Here is a 24,606-nt window from a genome sequence, read left to right on the forward strand (position 1 = left end):
GTTTTCTACACTGACTAGAAAAGTTACACTGCCACTTACTACACATAATGTAGTTAATCCTTCTTCGGTTCAAAGTCAAGCCTGTATGTATGTATGTATGTATGTATGTATGTATGTATGTATGTATGTATGTATGTATGTATGTATGTATGTATGTATGTATGTATGTAATGCCACAAGCAAATTGGTTGAAAAAAGATTTTTTTTTAGACCGCTTTATTTTATATTTACTATATTAATACAAGCTATATAGAATTATATTTGTTAACAGATGTAAATATATTTACATGACCATCATTTTTTTTTCTCTGCTTTTCGTTACTTTCGCGTTATCTTCTTTTCTCAAAATTTAGCAAATAGTTCTTGAACTTAAAGCATAGATAAACTTATTTCAAAGTACAACGTTTTTTAAAAGTATTTTTAGAACTCAAAGTTTAATCAATCGAAGACTATATAACTGACGTCATCATATGTTCATAATCAATTTACGATAATTGTTTTTGCAGTTTTAGCTTTCGGTTACCGTAGTTTTTGACGCTTCAAGTTCGTCTAGTAGTTTGTTTCTTAATAAATCGTTCATAACATTAGACATGCTACTCGATATTTTTTCTTTTTTAAGTCTCTTACCTAAATAGATAAAAATAAAAACAAAACCAATATAAGAAACAATAAATCCAAAATAAACAAAAAAGAAATGTATTCGTTTTAAATTGAAATATAGTTATTTGATAAAATATATTTGTCAACAAAAAAAATTGCAATTTACAAATAGGAACTAAACTGTTATTGAACAGCTTATTTACAATTATTAACTTCTTAATGAAAATTATTAAATATATAATTTAATAGTTAAGTTTGCAAACTGTCAATCCGGAAAGTACATTGTCCAGAAAACTGACAAGAATAGAACAGAGCATAAAATTTATTATTTTAAAAATTTCAATTGATTGTTATCATATAAAGGCGGACATCATTCATTCATTCCGAATAGATTAAACATTTAAAAATACAAATATAAACTTTTTACACCAATTAACTCAAATTCTACTTAAAACATAACTATAGATTATACATCACAGTATACCTTGGTCACACTATACATCACAATATATCTTCAAAGACTACTTTCAAAGCCTTTTTATAATATAAAGATGGCTGAAAGTTTTATTAAAAAAAAAACAGTCAGCTATATTATTTAAAGCGCTTAGAACAGAATGGATAAATAATAATTGTTTGAAGGTAAAGGTCATACACATTAATACATTTGCTATAACCTTATTTACTACAATTTTTTTTTACAATATTGTGCATAAAATATTTTTTTTTAATATCGGTCTCCACCGTTTAGTGTAAACTTTATTAGATTGATTTGTATCAAAACCAAGCCATATCATGGATTCACTCGTGCTAAAATATGCTACAGGTCTGTGTTATTAAGTGAGATTTTAAATAATTTGCAAATAAAATCCCTAAAGTCCAAGTAAAGCACAGGCAAAAATATTTATAGCACAGAGATAAAAAATTTAGAAACTTATTTCTTTGCTGCAGAATCTAATAATAACACCCTCCCTAAAAGCAGTGTCTTGAATGTTGCTTTGGCAAAGAATGACTGATTGGTGCCGAAATTAGGAATTGGAATTGGACAATTGGCAAAATAAAATAGTTAAAAATACAACAGTAAAAGTACAATAGTTGCAGTTCTTTTTCAATAAAAACTGATGGTATTTATATCAATTGCATCTTTTGATTCAGGTAATTGTTTGCAATTCTTGGCTCTTCAATTGTTTTTGCATACTAACAAACTCAAATATCCAAAGAAATCTTCAATTGGGCGACACTGAGGCAAGATTGTTGGATTGCGGTTATTTGGTACATATGGGATGTTTTGGCTTTCCAAGAAGACTTGTGTTTTTTTGGCAAACATGTAATTGCCATCTGAATGATGTTTTTAAAGAAATAGAATAAATATTTCCTTCAAACACTGATTCTGGTATACTTCTTGATTAATAGCCAAACTACTTGGCTTCAACCATGGCTTGGAAACTCAAACTTGTGTTTATATTTGTATTTAACAGCATATTACATTGTTTTGAGAGCATTTTAAACAAAACTGAACTAGCTGATGCAAAACAAAACATATGATAAATTTGTAAACAGAGAGAGTTTAGTTCAATTAACAATTGCTTGCGTATGTGATATTATGTTAAGACAACACACACAATTGGTAAAAAAAAAAGCCTGATTGTACTTGTATGTACCTAACTTAGTTAATTTTCATCCATATAGTTTAAAGACTTCATTTACTTTGTAAACAGCGAACCAAGTTAACAGTGAAACAAGTTAACAGTGAATCATGTAAAATAACAGTGTAAACAGAGTACCAAATTAACAGTGAACCAGGTAAAATAACAGTCTGAACAGCGAACCAAGTTAACAGTGAACTGGGTAAAATAACCGAGTAAATAGTGTAAATTTAATTTTAATTAAATGATAAAGATTATTTGAATAAAACAAATAAAAAGTAAAAGAATAAATAATAAATAAATTTGTTGATTAATTACCAATCACGATAAATTAAATATATTTTTTTAAATTTAAACACAGTTAATGCTTCCAATCAAAAGAAAGGAAACAAAAATGTTTATAAAGAACAATTAGAAGAGAACGCTTCAATAGAATTCACAAGAAAGTGTAAAAATTGAGAATCTAATTTGCTTTCAGATTTTTAACATTCATGTTAACTGTAAAATCAAAAAAACTCCATAACACAAGCTACAGAGATGCCAGTAGCAATGTACTAAATCACTTCTAAACCACACTCGCTAAATTATTTTCTAAAGCACACTCGCATGAATATTTTTTAAGGCACACTTGCTTGATTATTTTCTAAAGAATACTCGCTTGATTCTTTTGCATATTAACAGTAAAAGATCAAAACTTGCAATTAGAAAGAAAATTAATTGACTAAAAAAAAAAAAACTATAAGATAACAAAAAAGAAATATAGAAGTTAAAAAAATTCTAGAGAATTATTGCATTTCTTGCAACAATAAAGATAAAACGATTTTACTTTGAAAAATCATATGCAACTTTTGAAATATAATCAGAAAAACATCTTTTTAATGTTTTAATTACTAACACGTTAAGAGGCACAAATTACTAACACATTAAAAAGCACAAATTACTAAACATTAAAAAAACACAAATTACTAACACATTAAAAAGCACAAATTAAAAAAATTCCAGTCTAAATCCATGAAATAGCATAAGGAGTAGATTTACAGCAGAAAAAATGAAGATGTAATACACAGATTTTTTTTGTTCTTCAGTCTTTGCATAAATTATTGAAAGCAAACTTGAAAACTAATCACAAAGAAAAGTAAAGTATGAGTTAAGTTGCTGAACTTTAAAAAATTATTACTGCTGATTCTTCAGTTTAATGTTTTTTTTCTTATTGGTTCCACATTAAAAGTGGATTCAAATTAACTCTGCTTCTACTACTACTTGAAAAAGGAAAACTGAAGGAAAAGTAAACTATTACTTTTCCTTCAGTTTTCCTTTTTCAAGTTGTTCTAAAAATTTAATTTTTGTATTTTAAAAGTATTTTAAAAGATTATCTAGTAATTCTGAATTTAATTTTATTTATTGTAACTCTGAATTTATTTACAAACATCTGTATTAACAACAATAACAAAATAACAATATATAATAAAATAACAAACAAAATAAAATAACAAACAAAATAAAAAAAAAATAATAATAAAATAACAAACAAAACAAAATAACAAACAAAATAAAATAACAAACAACACAAAATAACAAAAAAAATAAAATTATAACAAAATAAACTAACAATTTTCAAACTTTTTCTTTTATTCATGCTCAAATACAATGCCATATAAACTTTGACTAAATGTTAAATATGTCAAAAAAATCTACCATCCAGAAACTCCTGATATCTGCAGGAAATTTAAGGCAGAATAAAATTTGAAAAAGATCATTGGTTGGACTGTTAAAAAAGATCATTGGTTGGATAGTTAAAAAAGATCATTAGTTGAACAGTTAATGAATACTCAAAAGTCCTTTTCAATGATGAATTAGAGTTTTAGCTATTCAGTATATGCTAGTGATGGAATCAGATATATCAAACATCAGTAGGAGACAGACGTAGTTAACTACTGATGGAATCAGATATATCAGACATCAGTAGGAGACAGACTTAGTTAACTATTGTTAAACATACAATAAATAACAGTTAACTACTGTTAAATACAGCAAAGGAAAAATATTATGGCTTGAGCTGTGACAATGGGAGTTCCACTAATCATATAGAAGGTATTATGAACCAAAGAGTTTATTTAGATATCATGAAGAAAGTTATGTTGCCACATGTAAATGATAAAATGATTTGCAAATAGATCTTACATCAGATAATGATCCAAAAGCTCTTGAATTATTTTCACAGAGCCCAGATCTCAATCCTATTAAGTATCTTTGGGAGTACATCTACAAGCAATTAAATGGTCAAAAACCAATTAACAAAACCCATTTGTTTGCATAAAAGAATGTCGGTATAACATTTCTCAAGATATTCTCATTAAATTAGTTTATTTGATGTCTCATCACTGTGATGCTGTTTTGAAGGTAAATGGATATGCAACCAATTACAAACTGCCTTATTAAAACTATTTCATTGAAAATTTTAAATTTTAATGATTTTTGAAACAAAGCTTTATTAAAATTCACTTTTTATAAGCTTTTACACAAAAGCAAAAGAAAAAAAATTTAACTTTAACTGTTTAATTTTTGTGGTTTGTGTTATGAATTGAATTCACATAAAGAACATTTTGTAAAAATATTGACTGATTTGGGGAAATTTGTAAAAAAACATGCTTTAAAAAACAATTTTTTTTTTTGATTTTCTTGATTTTCTTTTGATTTTCTTGATTTTTTTGTTTTGATTTTCTTATTTTTTTTAACTATTTGCTATTAAGGTTGTCCAAAAATTATGGGTTTAATAAAGAACAACTTATTGCCAAACCCCTATCTCATTGCCAAGCCCCTGTTTACTACCAGTTTTTTTAGTTTATTAAATACTTTTGGAACATTTAAATTTAAACTTTATTTAAACTTTAATAGTGATTTTTATAGTATTTAGGTAAAATAAAAATATTACAATTCAAGTTCAAACAACTGGATACACTTACCACTTGGTGTTTTTCTTTTAGCGGATTGCCTTTCACATTCTTCATTGTTAAAATCAAATGCTTCAAACGTTTGGCTTTAAAAAAAAATTGCTCTATAACTTATTAAATAGCTAAACATCTAAACATAGATTAAAAAAGCGCAAAGGGTTATTTAGTCAGGAGCTTTTTCCGACACAAATTATTCTTTTAATGCACTTGTAAGAACAATTTTAAAGTAGAACCCAAGAACTATATGAAAGTAACTATTTGAAAGGGCAATAGTTAATTTTCTGTGAGCAAAAGTCATTATTTCTATCAAATGTAAAATAGCGCTACAGCAATATATTTTTAAAAATTACTTTCTTTATGCAGAACAAATGTTAAGTGATACATAAGGAACTTTTTAAATTACTTAAAAATAAAGTTAAGAAGCAAAAATAGATTGACATAAAAAAGTTTTTATCCACAAAAAATTTTTATTATTGACCTAAAAATTAAATAAACAAAGTGCTCCGAGTACCTTAACTGTTCTTTTTTATTTACCAAATTTTGTTTTACCCTTTTCATTTACCAACACCAAAGCCAGTGCTTTGTCATTTTTAATCTGCAGATAAATTCTTTTTATAAAAAAAGAATAAATAACATGTTTTTCAGACTTCTGTTATTCAAAAAAAAAAAAAAACTTTAAAGCTGAAGACGTTTGTGCTGATTCTTCTTCTTATTATTATTATTATCCTTGTTAAGTTTTGTTATGTGTAAACTAAAACTAACCTTTTTGTATATTTTAGTTTACATATTGTTATATGAAGAATAAAACCTTTTATGTTGGCATAGAATTAAGTATAGACTATTAAATTCACTCCACTACAATTTATTCTTCCTATTTTAATGGATAAATATCTGAGATCTGAACAATTTGAGGCAATCCCAATTCTCCATTAGCTTCTAAAGAATGGTCAGCCTGGTTAAGAACTTTACAGCCTTCATGAAAACTATACATACAGAAGATAAATTAAATCTCTTTATTAACTAATTAACTATTTATCTCCTTCCGTGTTCGACTATATTGTTGACATTGAATCATTTGATTGTGCTACAAAAATTCTGGAAAATTTATTTGTAAAACCTAAAAATGAATTATTTTCCAGGCATCAATTAGCTTCACGTAAACAATCATCCAGAGAATCTATTGATGAGTTTTTTCAGGCCTTATGTACACTCAGTAAAGATTGCAACTTTAAACAGGGTTCTGCCTCAGAAGATTGTGAAGAATACATTCGTGATTCATTTATAAGTGGTCTAAGGTCTCATCATACCTGCCAACGACTACTAGAAAACTCTACTCTTAAATATATACTTGGGCCTACAACCAAGCTTGTTCATTTGAAAATACTCAAAGAAATAAGAAAATGTATTCACACACAGAGTATAGTAATGTTTCGACAAATAATAAACATTCTGAATGTACTACAGGCCTTGTTTTAAAGCATTACGCGTAGGGCGATTTAAATAAAACTTAAGCGATTTTACATAATCAGTAAGTGATTTTGGTTAAACAACTTTTTATCATTTTTTAATTTTTAAATTATTCTATAAGCGGTAAGATAAAAAAAGTAATTCCTTTTAAAAAAAACCACATTAACTTTTGAATGCAATCTAAAATCATTTGTTACAAAAGTTTGAATGACAATTATGTTAGATATAAATGCTATTTACTAATGAAAAAAACTCAAATAAAATTAAAAATTTATTTTTATTTTGTTGTAATGATTGATTTTTTTGATTGAAAAATGAATAAAAAATTTGCACAAAATGTAAGTTAAACTTTTTTTTTATAGCGCAAGCTAAATCATAGCGATTATTTTTAATAAACGATATACAGCGATATAATTTTAATAAATGATGTTTGGAAAAATAATCTTTGCTTTCACAACAAAATCAATAATAAAATATTAAACTTTTAATAAATAAAGTAAATAAATTAATGTAATTTTTTTAAATGTTACTTGCTAATTTTTTTTAAAAGAAAGAAATTTGTTGATAACAAACATTTTTTTAAATGTAATATAAATTTAATTATTTAATATTAAAAAAAAAAAAGAAAAGAAAACAAACATTATCTTATAGTAATAATAAAAAAAAACTAAATAACATTTAACTTGTTTTGAGGTGATTAACATTATTGCAGTAATTTAAAAAAGTTAATGTCTTTAAGGTAGTTTTGATTTCTTTAAAGGCCTGTACTACTGAGCTTGCTTCGGTTTCTACTAAGCCTAATGGACTTTGTTATTTCTGTGGAAGTACTCTCAAGTCCTTAATAAAAGAGGGGGGGGGGGGGGGCATTTATAAATTTTTGGAAAACTTTCCCACCCACCCTAAGCTTATTAAGACCAAGTTTATTAATTTTTACTTGTTGTCAGCAAAAACTTTATATCTTCTCAAAACTAAAAAAAAACAAAAAAAACAAAAAAATAATCAGTGAAAATCAGCCTTAAAAAATAGAAAATAATTCTTTTAGTCACTGTTAAAAACAAAAACTTTCAATGTAATCAGGCTTTAAAAATCGTCGACCTACTAAATCTTGATCTGTTGAAAATGAGCTTTTGGTTTATTTTTCACCAAAGCATAAAACTTATATCAGCATATTAAATCCTATTGACATTATGATAAAACAGCTGTTTGAAAACGCCATGCTAGAATTAAATAATTTTAAGTGTTTTGTAAAAAAATATTAGTTCTGATTTATAAACTGAACTTTTTTATAAAAAATACTTATATTGTAACACAAAAATCCCCCCCCCCCTATTATTAACCCTTGTTTATTAGATCTGGACTATAATCCTCCTCCCCCCCCCCCCCCATTGAATTAAGGACTTGAGAGTAAATGTCACCCTCAACAATCATGTCCTGCCAGAGATGCAGAATGTAACAATTATGGTAAGAAAAGACATTTCAAGAAAGTATGTAAATCATCAAAGAACTTTGTCACATCTGCTGCTGCTAACTTCCATGCACCAAATTTAGCCTTGATTACTTGTTCTTCTACCATTTCTACCAATTCTATTGTTTATATCTTTATTGCTAGGGCCAAGGTAAGAGCTCTTTTTAACACTGGAAGCTCTGACACATTTATAAGCAAAACATTATGTGACTCTTTAAAACTTAACATACTCCCTTCTAATAAAAGAGTCTCTATGGCTGATCCTTCCTTATCTTGTCAAGTTATAGGTAAAGTTTTAATTAACTTCACTTTATTTGGTATGGAGTACTCTAATACACACTATTTGGTATTAGAGTACTCCATACCAATTCTTGCGAACAAATCATACTTGGTAGAGATTTCCTACAGTTGCACTAAAGTCTTTATAACAATTATGGTGGTGAAAAAGATTCTTTAAAAACCTGTTCTTTAACAAGTGTTACAATGAAATAGATATAATTGAACTCAGATATAATTGAACTCAGTAACTCTCTTGGCGATCACAAATAGTTGTTACTAGGAATGAGAAACATAAGAAATGCATGGTCAGTGATTACTGACAAACAATAAATCACGTTACACTACTTGATGCTTATCCTTTACCTAACACAAATGAATTAGTTAACTCTGTTGCAAAATATTCATTATTTAGCACATTTGATTTAAAAAATACTTATCACCAAATACCTCTCCTAGAAAGTGATAAAGTGATAAGTATGCCTTTGAGTCCAATGGGCATCTTTTACTGATACTGCCTTTGAGTCCAATGGACATCTTTTCCAGTTTAAAAGAATTCCTTTTGACCTTACTAATGCTGTCGAATTTCAAAGAATCATGGATAAGTTTATTCAAGATAACAAATTAGAAGACACCTTTGTATATCTAGATGACTTGCTTGTATGTGGTACTTCTAAAAATAAACATTATTTCAATTAAGAGAAATTTCTTGAAGCTTCTAAGAAAGCAATGTTTATGTTCAACGAAGAAAAGTCTATATTGTCTACTTATTTATACTGTGTATAAATTTCCTAGGTTTTATTATAAAAAGTGGCTCTTTTTCTTCTGATCCAGATTGCTTAAAGCCATTAATTGAAATGCCTGTTCCTACTGATAGTGCTTCTCTCCATCAAGTCCTTGGTATGTTGTCATACTATTCCCAATATATCAAACATTTTTCTGACAAAATGCACCTTTTATCTCTAACATCTACCTTTCCACTGTCTGCTGAAGCTATTAAATGTTTCAATGAAATGAAAGAATTTATCTCTCAATCAGCACTACAAGCTATTGATGAAAGTATCCCATTTGATACTTTCATCAAATGCTTTCCTTACTTTGCACTTCTACTAACACTGCACCTCATAAACGATTATTCGGTTTCAGTCGAAGTTCTTCTAATGGACACTCTGTTCCTACATGGTTAACTAATTTGAGTCCTATATTACTAAAAAGGCATGTTGAACACAGCAAATATGAACCTCTGGTTGAAAAGATTGAGCTTATAGAGGCAAATAGTAAGTATTCTTATGTAAGAATGGTTCAAGAATTTTCCAGCCTTCTTTCCCTAGTTCATAGCACTGCTTCATAAGATAAAAGAAAGTTCTTGCTCTGTTGAGGCAGGAAGAATGACGCTTATGTTGAACCACGATGGCGCATAAACATTTACGATGAATTTTGTACTTCTATGCAATGTTTTTAAAGGATTTTCCTTAGATATATACAAGCGTAAAATACGATTGGCCTTTGTTAGCCACCTTGCATGGTTTAGATTTCCTGGCATAGCAGTCTAGAGGAACAATATTTGATCACAAACAGTGTATCCCTGCTGAACAGCTAGGCAAGCTTTTAGAAGGTATATCTGATCAGAGCTTTAATCTTTCTTAACATCAACACTTACATCCTCAACTTTACCAGGTATATGTTTAAAGTTCACAGTCTAGTGCAATGTCTATTTTACCTGTTGAAATAGCTGGATCTGTTGAACATTCCCCATCCAGAACGGAGAAATATTTTCTAAAAGGTAGTTCATTTGCATGTAACAAGCAGACAAACCATTGCAATATTCTCCCAAGAGCATCTTCTAATTTTCTGATTACTCCATTGTGTTGACCAGTGTTATTCACAGGACCATCGTAAACAACTGCTGCTAAAGTGTCTGATGATTTAATGTTGCTGATGCTCAATAATATCTCTTGTGCAATATCAACAGCTTTACTGCTTTGTGGCGTAACATGATTGACATACTTGTTTTGCGGAAATGACACTATTACATAATGTTCTTCTTTGAAATTTCGTTGGACGCCACTTGTTTTAACAGAAGTGATATCCTATTTCCCATTAAATCCAATGCAAAGTACTTTTTGGACTTCAGCAGCATGCTTTTTAACTTCTTTTTTCTTTTACATACTTCTCTGACAACGAAGTTTTGCTGGATCAATAGCATTCTCTTGTGTTATAAGATCTAAATCTTTTAGTACGACATTTGCTATTAGGCAACCATCCCTGTTACTGATTATACATATATCCATGGCCTTACACAACTCAGGATATTGTTTAGTGTTGTAAACCTTGATCTCTTCATCATTTGACATCTCATTATCACTGGACATCATTTCATAACTTGACATCACTTTATCATCTAACATCTCAATTCACAAGAATTCTTCATCTGACTTTGACTGTTCATTATCCCTGCAATATGTTTCATTTGGATCAATTTCTTTATCAAACTTTAATTTCTTATCTGTAATTGGTAAATTGCATGTTTTACTTCTTCTATTTTCTCTCTTCTTCAACTTAATTGTTTCTTTTTTGTCTACTTTTCCTATTACCATCTTTTGTACCATTTTTTGATCTATCCAGAACTCCCATTCAAGTGTTAAAATATTTTTTGGCAGTGGGCATGAACAAGCTGACCTTTCTCAAGCACTAATATAAAAACGCTTACACAGAAAAATGTCAAATAACAAACAACACTAACAGCTTTTTGTCCTATATTTCGTAGGGTACTCTAAACTTTTGCAAAGTTCTGTCAAAAAATCTAAATCTTAATGCTTTTGTCCCGCAATTATACGACTGTTGTAAAGTAGCATCATTTTGACCTGACATAGTAAAATTCAAGTTAAAGTTGGCAAAACTAAATCAAATTTTTATTACATTTCTTTTACATATCTTTAATAGAGACAACAAAATGCAACTTTATTTCCATGTTTCATAAAAAAAAAAAAAATTCGACCCACCCTAATATATATATATATATTTATATATATATATATATATATATATATATATATATATATATATATATATATTTATATATTCATATATATATATATGAACGATATAAAATAAATTATATTATTTACCCCTTAAGGACTAGGCCCGAGATATCTCGGGTCATATTATATGGTTCAAAAAGACCAAAAGTCACATATTTTATGTTTCATTATGTATTAGTTCAAAATAATTCATGAAAATAATCTTATAACAATATTATTATATTAATTATTTTATTTTGTTTACGTCTTATTATATATTTTTTTATTATTATATTATTATACTTTCTCAGTTATATATTACATTTTCTCTTTATGTATCTAAAAAATTGATTTTTTTGGTGCATTTATTTGAAAAAATATTGGTCCTTAAGTGGTTAAACATTTAAGAAATACTGTACAAAAAGATTTTTTAAAGTAATGAGTAACAAATAAAATATAGTATTTTGAAATTAAAGTTTTCATTCCACATCCACAAAAATCAAATAAAATAGTTATGAATACTCAATTTGTTTTAATGTTTCCACCAGGAGCTTTTATTACCTTATGTAGTCTGTTTTTCATAGTAAAAATTAAATTTTTGGTAATTTCTGGAGTGAATGAGCCTTACTCTTTCATAATTACTAATTGTAGTTGTTGATTCACATGGGTCCTAATTCTTCTACCCAATTCATTCCACAGATGTTTGATAGGACTTAAATCTGGAGGTTGTGGGAGTGTATGAAGCCGCTTAGCTATTTTAAATATAAGCCATTCCTTGACATGTTTGACTGTATATTTTGGATTGCTGAAAAATAAATGATCTACTAAGTCCCAATTTGTGGCACTTTCTTCCAGCTTATTTTTCAGAATATTTAAATACACATTTTAATCCATATTTCCATCAATGAAAACCAAGTTTCCTACACCTGTACCACTCATTCACCCCCAGACTATAATACTTCCTCCACCAAGCTTCACCGTCGGACACAAGTTGGTTTTCTCTAAACTTAAACTCTTCCATCTGATGAAAACACATTAAATTTTGACTCATTCCTGAAAAGGACTGATTCCCAGAATGTTTGTGGTTCATTAATATGAAGCTTTGCAAAGTGTAGTTGTTCGGCTTTGTTGACTTTGCTGATGTAAGGCTTTTTTAATAGTTTACTACCATTGTATCCAGCTCAATTCAATCTACCATGTATCAATGTATCAACTCAATTTACCTTTGTATCTCTTCTTAAGATTATTCTAACAGTTTTAAGATCCACTTTTAAATTGTAATCATTTTGTAGCATTACAGCGAGTTTTGGATCACTTATTTCAGGATTTTGGATGACTGTTCTCAAAATAGCTTAAATCGATGCACTACTTGAATTTTATTTGGACGCCCTGTATGTGGCCTATCAGCAATTTATTTGGTTGTTCAGTATTTCTTAATAAGGGATTGCACAGTTGCACGTGATTTCTTTACTATTTCTTCTATATTTTGCTGTGATTTTCCCTTCTTCCACAGTTTAACAATAAGCGATCTAATTCCCTCTGTAACTCTCAGTTTTAATAATTAATTTAACAAAAATAAAAAATATAAAAAATTCATATAAAGAAAAAACAATACAAAAATCTTACTAAATCTAATTTATATTTAAAAAATGTTACTTTAATAATGATTTAATAACAAATTGAGGTTAGAGTGAAGGGTGGATAAAACTTTTTTGTGCAAAAACAGGCATTGTTCATTTTTAAATGCTGCATTAAATTTTCTATTCGTTATTTTGTAAAATCTTATTTTACAATACTTCTTGAATGGTTAACTGATATAATTAAGTTGAAATTATGCTTATATCCTTGCTGAATAAAGTTATGATGTCTGAAAAACATACAGGATAGGTAGATCAAAACTTTTTTGACACATTGTACATAAATACAGCCCTCAGAATTAGGGTTGGCATAAAGCAATGTCAGCCTAAAAATGTCTGAGGTTGGCAACTTTTTGCCAACCTTGCTTCTATGTTGCAAGCCTTACCAGGAGATGTGTGCAACTTTTTTCTCGTATGTCCATGCATAATATTTTTATTTTAGACAACTTGGTCACAACCGTTTGCAAGTTTTATTATATTAAGCATTTTGACACTTTTTGGGAAAAAATAAGTTTTAAAAACAAAGAAAGCAAAACTAACAAAATAGGAAATTAAAATGAATTTAAATAGAAGAAGTAAAAAAAAAAACAATTTAAATAATTTGTATACTGTTTTTGTTTTGGTTTTTTAGGGTGGCTATTAAGATATAATATTTCAAAAGATTTTTGTTTGCAATACATATACTTGTTACATTAACATTTATCATTTGTGACTGGACTCGAAAACCTACTAATAAAGTTACTTTAGTCTAAGGGAAGAAAGAGTAAGAGTTAGCTAAAAACTAATTAAAGGTGTTGGACAGATGTCCAGAATAAAAGCACAAAATTCAAACAAAGATTTATTATTAATAGTTGTTTACAAGTATTTCACCAATAACATAGTAGACCAAAAGGGTCTAGGTAGAACTAAGCGCACTTAGCTGGATGTTAAAAAGCAACAGGTATCCAAAATAACAAAGCGCTAAAAGATTGGGGATAAAAAAAGTACAGGAATAGAAAGGTAATATGAAACAATTAAGGCTATGTGAAAAATGTGTAGATGGCATGGCATAATTGAAGCTTAAAAACTATGTATATATGTGTGTGCCTTACTTAGAAAATACACTGAAAGGCTTAAATGGTAAAAAAAAATCTGAATATGAAGAGATGTGTGTCATTCAAAAATATACAACAGAAAGATTTTTTATATACAAAAATAATATATAAAAAATAAATGGTTACTAAGCAAATAATGTGCAAATGTGCAACGGGATTTAAAAGAAAAACAATAAAAAGTTAAATAGCGGTGGGATTCGAAGCGTGGGCATTCCATGTATGTAGTAAATGCCTTATGCAAATAAGCTAAACCCACAGTTGGCTACTGAACAAGTAAATATAATAAAAAAGTAAAGCCTTTGAGGTAGATACGCGCATACACGAACAAACCAACATATAAAAGTATATAAACTTATACGCATGCATTACATAGACGTATTCATAAAAAGACAATATATACTTATTCCATTAAAATTATAAAAATATATATTTTACAAACAGATAGCAATTTATATTTTCACTTTCCTCTTTAAAAAAACAAATAAAATATAGAAAAATCTTTATTTTTAAAGTCAACTTAAAACTGTTTTTTTTTTATGTTGTTGTTTTGCCTTATCCAATTTCGTTGCTGGAAACAACAACCACCCTAAAGAAACAAAAACAGTACACGTTAAGTTTTTTTCGCAAAGTATTGAAACGCTTGATATAATAAAACTTGCAGACAACCATGACCAAGTTGTCTAAATTAAAAAACTTATGTGGACATTAGGGGTGGGAATTTTTACTTTCAAGTGAGGTGCCTATAACTATCAGTGAAGTAATTACCTAACACTCACAAAAACATAAAAATAAGCTATATAAACTCAAAAAACCCTCTGCGCAAATCTATTTTAAATATTGTAAAAAGTTTGAAAATTTGCTTAAATAACTCATGTTTAACTAATATATTTAAAAAACTGTATTTTTGTATAAGATATTAGAGAATACTTTAATTGGACAAATTAATTGCTCTTCCAATATTTCAAAGCCAAGAAATCGTATATATGGAAGTTTGATTGAGAAGTCACTGATGGATTTTCAAAATTATGTAAGACAAAGCAGATATTATGAAGATATCATTTCTTTTTAGAATCGGGTAATATTACTAGATCAAATAGCGTTATTAAAGAAATATACCAGCGATACCATGTTTTAAGGAAAAATCTGCCCAAAGAAAAGTCTTTAAAATTATAAATTTGTTATTAAATCAACATAAAGTAAAAACAAGAAGACAAGTATTATAAATGGGATAAATTATTTGACTTATTGTCCGAAAAAACTAAATTTAAAATTCTGGAAGACAAACTCTTTTTGAACTTCAGAAATCTTCCACTGGGGGCAAAGGTCAGTGCAGCATTGTGACAGAGCCTATTACAATATATCCCCGAGGCCTGCTACCTAAAAAAAAATAACTTAAAACAAATTATAGCCAATTGTTTGATGATACAGACAATTCTAGTAGTAAAATTTCAGAATATAATAGTACAAGTGATGGTTACACAATCCCATTGAAACATGCATAGATCATCGGTAAAATGGCAGCTAAGATATCTAAAAATGAAGGGTACCCAATAAGTTGTATGGCAAAGATTGCCGAAGCTGCACTCAATTCAGTAGGTGAGATATCAATTTGCATCTACAACACTTGTGCATGAAATAATTATGATTCGATCTTATATTAAACAACAATAAACAACATTATTATAGCACTTGCATTTCAAGCAAGTCTAAATCTTTGGTTATATCTTTGAAAAAATTAGAGATTGGCAACTCTGTTTCTACTTATAACATGTTACACAATATTATTGTGGAAATTAATTTATTAAATAAAATTTCCATTGTTATATGTGACACCACTGCAGTAAAAACAGGTTCTGAAATGGAGTAATTGAACATTAGACAAAAATTATTCCAGGTATATCATCCTTGTCGACTTCATGTTCTTGACCTGATGCTTAAGCATTTTATGAGCTCAAAGTTTGATTCCTTATCAACATCACCAAATATTAATTAATGGTTCATTAATGAGTTGATTAGTAACTACCATGAGTTAATTAAAAAATACAAGCCTAATGGGCCATTTCTTAAAAATAAAAATTATGGGAGGAATAATTATACGGAGCTGGATTTGTTATATAAAGGATACAAGTCTTATGAAGACACAATGAATTTACCTGCGATTCATTTTTTTAACCAGGGCCTATTTCAAATGCACAATGGAATTCAAGAGCTATCTATTGCTGGAAATATCTGCGCTTGATTCAGATAAAAAAAGAATCAATAATAGAGGCGTGCAATTTTATTGTTGATCACTGGGCCAAGCCATGATTCTCTTGCGGAAGAAATGTTGACGATATAACAAAATAAATATTGACATTAACTGATAGTTGCCTTGAGTGTTTGGAAAGACACCGTGGTATTTGGAATGAGTGTCTATTATGCATTGATTACACAAATGAAGTGTGCGAAAGGTTGCTTGCAAAAGTTAAATTATTTTATCAAAAAAACGCCATTAACTTAGAGGCCAAATTTCTGAGACACTGTAATAAACTTCGATCTACCTATGCATGTTATTGTAATAAAATAATTTAGTGTTTGAACTATATTTACTTCCATGACGCAATTTTCAAAGACTTATAACTAAAAATTTAGAGTTCAACAAAAAATATCATTACCCCAAGTTATATGAATTTTTATGCGTAGTTTATAAGCATGGAGGCTAGCCATGCTAGACAATTTGAAAGGCCTGCAAATTTGTGCCCCCTTTTTTAAATATAAGGACTTTATTTTTAGTAATACACCTAGTAATACAAAGTTTTTAGGATTTTTACGCCCTAATGACAGGTTGAGGGAAGGGGGGCTCTGACCCTCTAGCCACAGCACTGTTCGTAAAGTATTTTCAGCCCTATGTAAATTTGTTGCTCTGTTTTTTAAACTAATATTTTAGTTTATAAAAGTCATTTCTTTTAAAAACAAGACTTTTCAATATGTCACAACAATTGATTTTTGAAAAAAATGAGTTTGCGCAGAGGGTTTTAGAATCTGTTATGGTTAAAATTTTTTTAAAATACTTTTTATAATATTTTTCTACCAGTTGTTATAGGGTAAATTGATTTAAAAAATGTAAAAAATTCCCACCCCTAGTAGACATACAAGACGAGAAACTGGACGTGCCTTCTGGAAAGCTTTGATGTTGTTATGGTGAAAAACATGTTAACAGCATTTGTGAAACAATTTAATTTTTTAATTAAAAAAAACAGATAGTTAGATAAACCTTTTTTTTAATCAAAAAACTTTAAATAAAATGATTTTAAAAATTGCAAATTTAAATTTAACTTCGAAGGAATATAAAATAATTTTGCAATACTTTTTAAAAAAATACTTCCTTTTTATTTGCAAACTAAGTCATTAAAGTAAGGACATTAAGATTTTTATGAAAGTCTCCATCATAGACTTAAATGTGTTAAAGCAACCATAAAACTTCATTTTTTGTTTTAAAAAAGGTGAAGTGTTTTTGTTTAAGAGATTTTTTTGATTTAAAATTAAAAAAAAAAATTTTTTAATTTAATATCATGTTGAGTTTGTGTTACTAAAATTAGCCTCTTAATTTTATTTTTATTAGTTTGTTTTTATAAAGGTTTTGAGATTTTTTTTGTTATTCACCTCCCCAAGGCCGAGAAGGCCACTACAGATGAGGAGGCTACGAAATAGTGGTTATAACCTTGACAAACAAGGCCACTGCGCGGAGAAACAAGTTGAGCGCGGTACTACCAGGGATGTGGTGGGGATTGAACTCAGAACCTCTCGCTTATAAAGCGAGCGCTTTATCACTACACCACTACCGCATTATTAAATCATTCCTTTCTAACTGCAGTATTAAAGTCATTTTCAAAGGCCTTTTTTATTCCTTTTTATTTCCAGTAACTTTAGAAGTACTGCAAGGTTCTGCCTATGGTCCTGTATTGTTTTTATGTACAATAACAATCTTCCTGACAATCTTGACAAAAAGTCAAAATTTTGATCATTTAGAACAAGCAGCCATCTTGGAATAAGTAGCTGATCTTTAATCTAATTTCTCTTCTGTAACAGCTTGGGGCTTGCAGTAGCTTGTGGACTTAAACTCTAACAAAAATCAGTTATTTACTGCAAACAACTGTTGCAATATTGTTGACATTCCAATATTATTCCTATACTACATTGTTGGCAATTCCTATATCAGACATGGTCCAAAAGCACATTGTATATGTAGTTGGACCTGTTTTATCTGTCCAGCTTGAAACACCTTCCCATCATTGTGAGGTTGTATCTCTTTCTTTTTTTTACAAACACTACAACAGTCGCAGCTCAAATGAGCTATCGTCTGTAGTTCAATCAACCAAAACTTGTTTTTGCTTAGCTTGTCAATAAGTTTATAAAAAGTCCCATTTTAACCTGGAGCCCAGGCCCCAGTCACTAATTAGATACAATCATAAATAGAATTATCATTAAAGGTTTACAAGTTTCTCCTACACAAAGCCACTACTAAATTATGGGTTTAATATAAAAAGTTTTCCTTCTCCATGTAAGTTGCCTTCATTATGGCTAAGGACTCTCACTTGCCCAATATAAGTTTAACTTAACATTATGATTAGAAAAAAATAAGTGTATATATATATATATATATATATATATATATATATATATATATATATATATATATATATATATATATATATGTGACATTTGAATTGTATGCAAGAGACCATTTTGGTAACAAAAAATCTCTTGAATGTATAAACTTTGCAACTGAAACGTTTAAAAAACAAGTTAAATTTAAAGCTGCATTTAGAAAAATTTAGGACTGTCATGCAAGAGTGTGTATATATTTCAAAACAGAACAATAAATAACTTTATATGATGAAAAGATTTAATGATACAAAGAGCATAAGATGCAGTAGTAAACAAAAAACTTTTTTTTTGATATTTATTATAATATTAAAACTTGCAGTTAAACTAAAACTTTTATTTATAATATTTATTATACCTTAACTTGCAGCTAAACAAAATTTTTTAGCAGATTTTGAATTGTTTTTATTTTCTTTTATTTAAACTTTTTTGTTGAATGATGGATCAGCTTCATTTTATAAATTTCAATTTTTGCAATGTTTTGTTACATCATGCTGTTGAAGAAAGCAAATTTTTGCACAACAAAACAAAACATTACTGCGGATTTCATTTTACATGTTAGTATTATACTGTATTATTTAAAATGTATTCTAATATATTGTGTTTATTTTTAAATTATATTTTTAGTTTGCGTTTGAATAGATAAAATATCATCTATAAATATTTCTTTGGCAAATGTTAGCATACACAGCAACATCAAAATAAATAAATTTAATTAAGAAATTTTTTTATATCTTCAATGGTTTAAAAGTTTTTTTTAACTGTTTTTAAAAAATGTGCGCATATACAAGTGTAACTGTACAAGTATGGTTAAAAAATCATACAATCTTAAAAATGATTAAAATCAAATAATAAAAACATTCTTACTATATTCTTTCAGGTATTTTTCCATCTTTTAATGTAGGATTATCAATGCATGGCTGATATTGTAGTGTATTTGAAATACTTTCCTGAACTGGTTTCTCAGATACTTTTAATGCACCTTTTCGAGGACAATTACAAGACAAGGACAAATTTTTTTTGTTAGCTATGTCACTAAATAAATATGCAAACCTTATAGGAATTGGATCACTGCAATTATATTGTTCCCACTCATCGTCACTGGCAGCTATATCCCAGTTGTTCATCTTTAAGTAATGCTAAATTTAAACTATATATTAATTTATAGCTCTCAAATTTGTTGCTAGTTTTAATTTTAAAAAGTGAAAAGTACTATTATTATATTTAAGATTTGGCAAATCATTTGCCTACCATCATTATAAATGATAAACAAAGTGTCAAAAGACACTCAAAGAATCACAAGTAAAAGAGATGTTTGAGTGGGTTTTTTTTAATATCCAATAAATGCCAATATGCTTTCTGGCTTCTCGGTAAAATATTTCTATCATACAATACAATCAACTTTAATATAAAACTAAATTTAGCGGTATGTTATCATGAAAAATTGGTCTTAAATTCGCAATTTATCGCTCAGGAATTTCTTTTAAATTAAAAAATATGGTTGTTTTACTCGCAGGTTTTTGAAACAAAATGAATCAATATAACCTATTTTAATGTTTCATTTTAACAAAAAAACAATTACTTAAATAAAAATATTGCAAGCATTATTACTTAAACCAAAGAATATTTATTAAGCAAGTACTTTAATTTAAAGTAACATAACTTTAGTAAATTTCAATTCCGTAATTAAGGCTCAAAAAAATATTAATTTACTTTGAAATAATTCAGGGGAAATATTTCAAAACAAGCCCTGAAATTTACATAAAATCAAAAAGCGGCCTTAATTAAAAATTTCCCAAGCATTATAAAAAGATTTATTTTTTTAATGAATTATGGATTATTATTATTGTTGTTGTTGTTATTATCATTAGTATCATTGTTGTTATTGTTATTAATATTATTATTTTAATAGATAATTACATGTGCTAATTACATTACCTCTGTAATAATGTGGCACATGAGCAGATTATTATCTGTAATAATCTGCTTACATAAATAAAAAAAATTTTTTTTTCAAAATTAGCAAGGATAAAAGTAAAAAAATCATTTAGGAATGTTTTCTTTAAGAGTATTTTTCTTTAACAGTACAAAACTTTCAAGTGTATCTTCAACAATCAAATTTTTTGAATCTCAAGTTTTTACTTTTTACTTAACCAGCAGTTAGGTTTTTATATTAAAACAGGTCCAAAAAAAGTCTTGATATGCATATCAAGACTTTTTTTGGACCGGGGCTGTTTTTAAGCTAGACGCCTTTTTCCCGTGGTCTGCATTCTTAGGCAGACGCAATAAACAAGCGCTACAGCTGCTCAACTTGGAAACTCGATACTTTATGGTCAATATTTATTCTATTTAGTGTGGCAACATTTATTTCTTTTAAGCTATTAACATGTTCCAAAAAGACCTAACGGTTTTATCACAAAACACCACGAAGAAGCATTTAGTCAGGAAGTTAACGACTCCTTCCTTACCAATGATGCATGCATGCATTAAACCTAAATTATTTTGTTTTCCAAGTAAAACCCAGATGGTTAAATTTGTTATGAGGAGTTATTTGAAGGTCGTTATCGTGCATTTAATTATTTGTTTTTTTCCGGAGGGTATATGTTCCGTTTTGAAAGCATTAAGCTTTATTTATTTATTTATTTTTTTCAATTTTATATAGGTGCCCCAAAAAGTTTAACATGAAGTTTACGCCTTCTTCTTAACCGGTGTTGCAAAACTTGCCCAGAAACAAAGGATCTGGGGTTTGAACCACAGATCCTTTGTTTCTGTTTGTTCTGTTCTTGTTTCTGAGGCAAGTGCGCTACCACTCCGCCACTGCTGCTCACTGCTGCTCACCTTTACACGATTTAAATGACTGCACCTATTACGCGTTGTAAAAAGTCTTTTTAACTCCTATAGAGTAAGTAAACACACTTAGCACACGAGGTGTAAAATACGTCTCAAAAACGTTTAAAACACGTCCAGACGTTTAAAGGACCTTGTTCAAGCTTTGAAAAACGTTGTGTGATCATTGGAGAGCCAAGAACTATGATGTCATTAGTATCAGCTGTCATCACTGATGTTGTAGCATAAGCTACAACAACAATGATGTTTTCATGTATAGCAGTACCGCCAATCTCATTAATTTTTATAGTTTTGGGTAGCTTTTCAGTGTGTATCAGTACTAGAAATGGAGAAAAAAAAGTAAAGGGATGGTATTTGGTGAATTAAAAATGAAATCCCACCTAATCATTGCTATATATAGTAATTTATAAAAAAATGGCAAGGGATGGCATCCCGCCTCACTACAAGCACTAATGTGTATGTTATATAGAAGAGGTGACATCTCGCTTCTTGCTTAAGAACAAACGAAGTTGATTTAAAACCTATTTAGGATATAGTTACACTGGTGTTATGGTATGAAAAAGATATTGTATTGACTATTTGGAGCTTCTGTTACCTGATAATACATAAACTTATAATTTAGTGTTTAATAACAAGGCTGTTTTAAATATTTTAAAAACGTACTTTTATGATATGATTTTATTTAATAGCCCAAGTGTTACAGTTTTAATAAAATCCATAAAAAAGGTTCATCTTAGATGTCTCAAAGACGTCTATTAGACGTAGGTTAAATGTGACCTTCGGCCTTCTAAAAATAAATAACAAAAATGCATGTGTATTTCAATTCTTATAAACTTACTTTTTTCTCAAATAATATTTGTCATCACCTCATGCATAAAAACCATAAAAAAAAGGGGGAAGTCGGGTAGCCCCGTTGTTGGCACCAACGAGTAGGAATGCAGATGTGGAAGCGCCGGTGTTTGTTATGAACAATTGTAAATTCTACTGGAGTCTTTTTGTTAGGCAAATCTAGCCTCTCATGGCATAGCTATTAAGTATATTCCAGCATACACGCCACACTTAATCCAATAGAATAATTTTTCTTGTTCTTTAAATCATACTTACAAATAAAGAGAAAGGCCTCGAAAAACGGATGGGGTATACAGGAAACTTAAAAATATTACAGATACTACAGAGTTTAACATAATTCTATTTTACAACCATATGTGAAGTTACATACATCCAGCGCTGACTCGCAACCATTTTTTAAATAAATAGCAGCGGCAACAACCTAGTCTATATTTTAAATATATCCATATAAAAATATAAAAGCCTATTTATTGTTTATATAAAATTATATTAGTAATTTAATGGGTGGTTGATTCGCATATAAACGCGCATATAAAAATAAATAAACACGCATATAAGAATGAATAAACACGCATATAAGAATGAATAAATGCGCATATATGTATGAATAAATGCACATATAAGAATGAATACATGCGCATATAAAAATGAATAGACGCGCATATGAAAATAAATAACCCTGTAATAATTGGAAGAAATGTAACTGTTGCTTTTTTATATAACTTGGATGAGCTATTTACATGCTGCATGAAACCAGACCAAATGGGGTGAAGACTCGTTTTAGAATTAAAGAACCATGAAGTTAACCATAACAGATTGTAATTTAGCTCATTAGGAGCATCAGAACTTGCATAAGCTCGTGAATAGGTTTCAACTTCAGCTTTGATAAACCATTATAACTTGATCCATTAAAAGAAGTTATGTTAACACCAACTTGATTTGCATTATATGAGGCTTGTTTTCGCTTTACCAGACGCTTGATTGTTGTAAGAGATGCTGCAGATGAATGTGAAATTGAAATTAAACTCATGCCGTGAAAGGTACCTTTCCCGTTAAGAGTTATTATATTATGATCAACATTGGAGTTATGTATTATATGTTATATAAATATTAAATAAGTTATTACATTAAATGTAATAACTTATTTAATATTTGTTGAAAATACATTTAAGTACAAATCATTCCATTCTTTATCTCTACTTATTTTCACTAAAGTTGTGAGCCCCTTGAGACTGTAAGGCACAAGGGAATCTCTGAGAACATCTTCTTGACATATAATACATAACTCCATACATACATTCTCCATTCTTGCAGTTTATTTAAGCAAAAGTTAATATAAAAATATCAGTATAAAAACAATTTCAACTATATAATATTTGACTTTGAGATAACAAACACATTAATTTTATCAACACATTAAAATAAGTTGTTGCAATGCAATCAAATTTGATTGAGTCGTGCGATTTCGTTATAAAAGTATGCAAAAGTTTTCCCAAAATAATTCGAAAGTAACTATTTTTTTAAGTACGTTTTTTACATAACTATGTAAAAGTTTAAAACCTTTAAAACGTATATAACTTTTTAGATTATTGTTTTCAACTCATAGTTCTTATATAAATATTGATCGGCATAAAAAACTCCATGCAACCATATATATGGTTGAATTTTATTAATATATATTATAGATAATATATTTAACTATATATATGGTTGAATTTTGGCAGAGAGAAAGTAGAAAAGTTTTGGATAAGCATAAAAAAAAGCCTTGTTGATTGCGTTACGGGAACATCCTTTTAGGGGCAATTTTAGGAAACTTTATTAACCGTATATGCATATCAGTTAGTATAATTTTCAGTTACTAAAGGTTTTAAAAATTGACATTTTTTTGCCCCTAAAATTGTCCAAAAAAAGATGTTCCCGTAACGCAATCAAAAAGGCTTTTTTTATGCTCATCCAAAGGTTTTCTACTTTCTCTCTGCCAAAATTCAGCTTTGTACTATTTTTATTTGGGTGTCCAACCCAATTTTTCGCAAGTTCTCTTTGAATATGACGCGGCGATTAATTAAATAAACTTCCAAGACGATTGAATAAGACGCGACGATTGAATAAGACT

At 28.6% G+C, this 24,606-nt stretch overlaps 1 protein-coding gene across 1 annotated transcript; it reads right to left on the reverse strand.

The window, feature by feature from the left end:
- Nucleotides 1-250: 250 nt before the first annotated feature.
- Nucleotides 251-20,212, reverse strand: LOC101239633 (uncharacterized). Its single transcript, XM_065807999.1, has 4 exons — nt 20,049-20,212; nt 19,665-19,936; nt 5,207-5,280; nt 251-627 (listed from the first exon to the last, which is right to left on the reverse strand). The coding sequence occupies exons 1-4, from the start codon at nt 20,052-20,054 to the stop codon at nt 509-511; spliced, it is 471 nt and encodes a 156-aa protein (XP_065664071.1). The 5' UTR covers nt 20,055-20,212; the 3' UTR covers nt 251-508.
- Between the last annotated feature and the right edge of the window lie 4,394 nt (nt 20,213-24,606).

The sequence above is a fragment of the Hydra vulgaris genome, chromosome 10 (assembly GCF_038396675.1).
Source record: "Hydra vulgaris chromosome 10, alternate assembly HydraT2T_AEP".
Classification (NCBI taxonomy): domain Eukaryota; kingdom Metazoa; phylum Cnidaria; class Hydrozoa; order Anthoathecata; family Hydridae; genus Hydra; species Hydra vulgaris.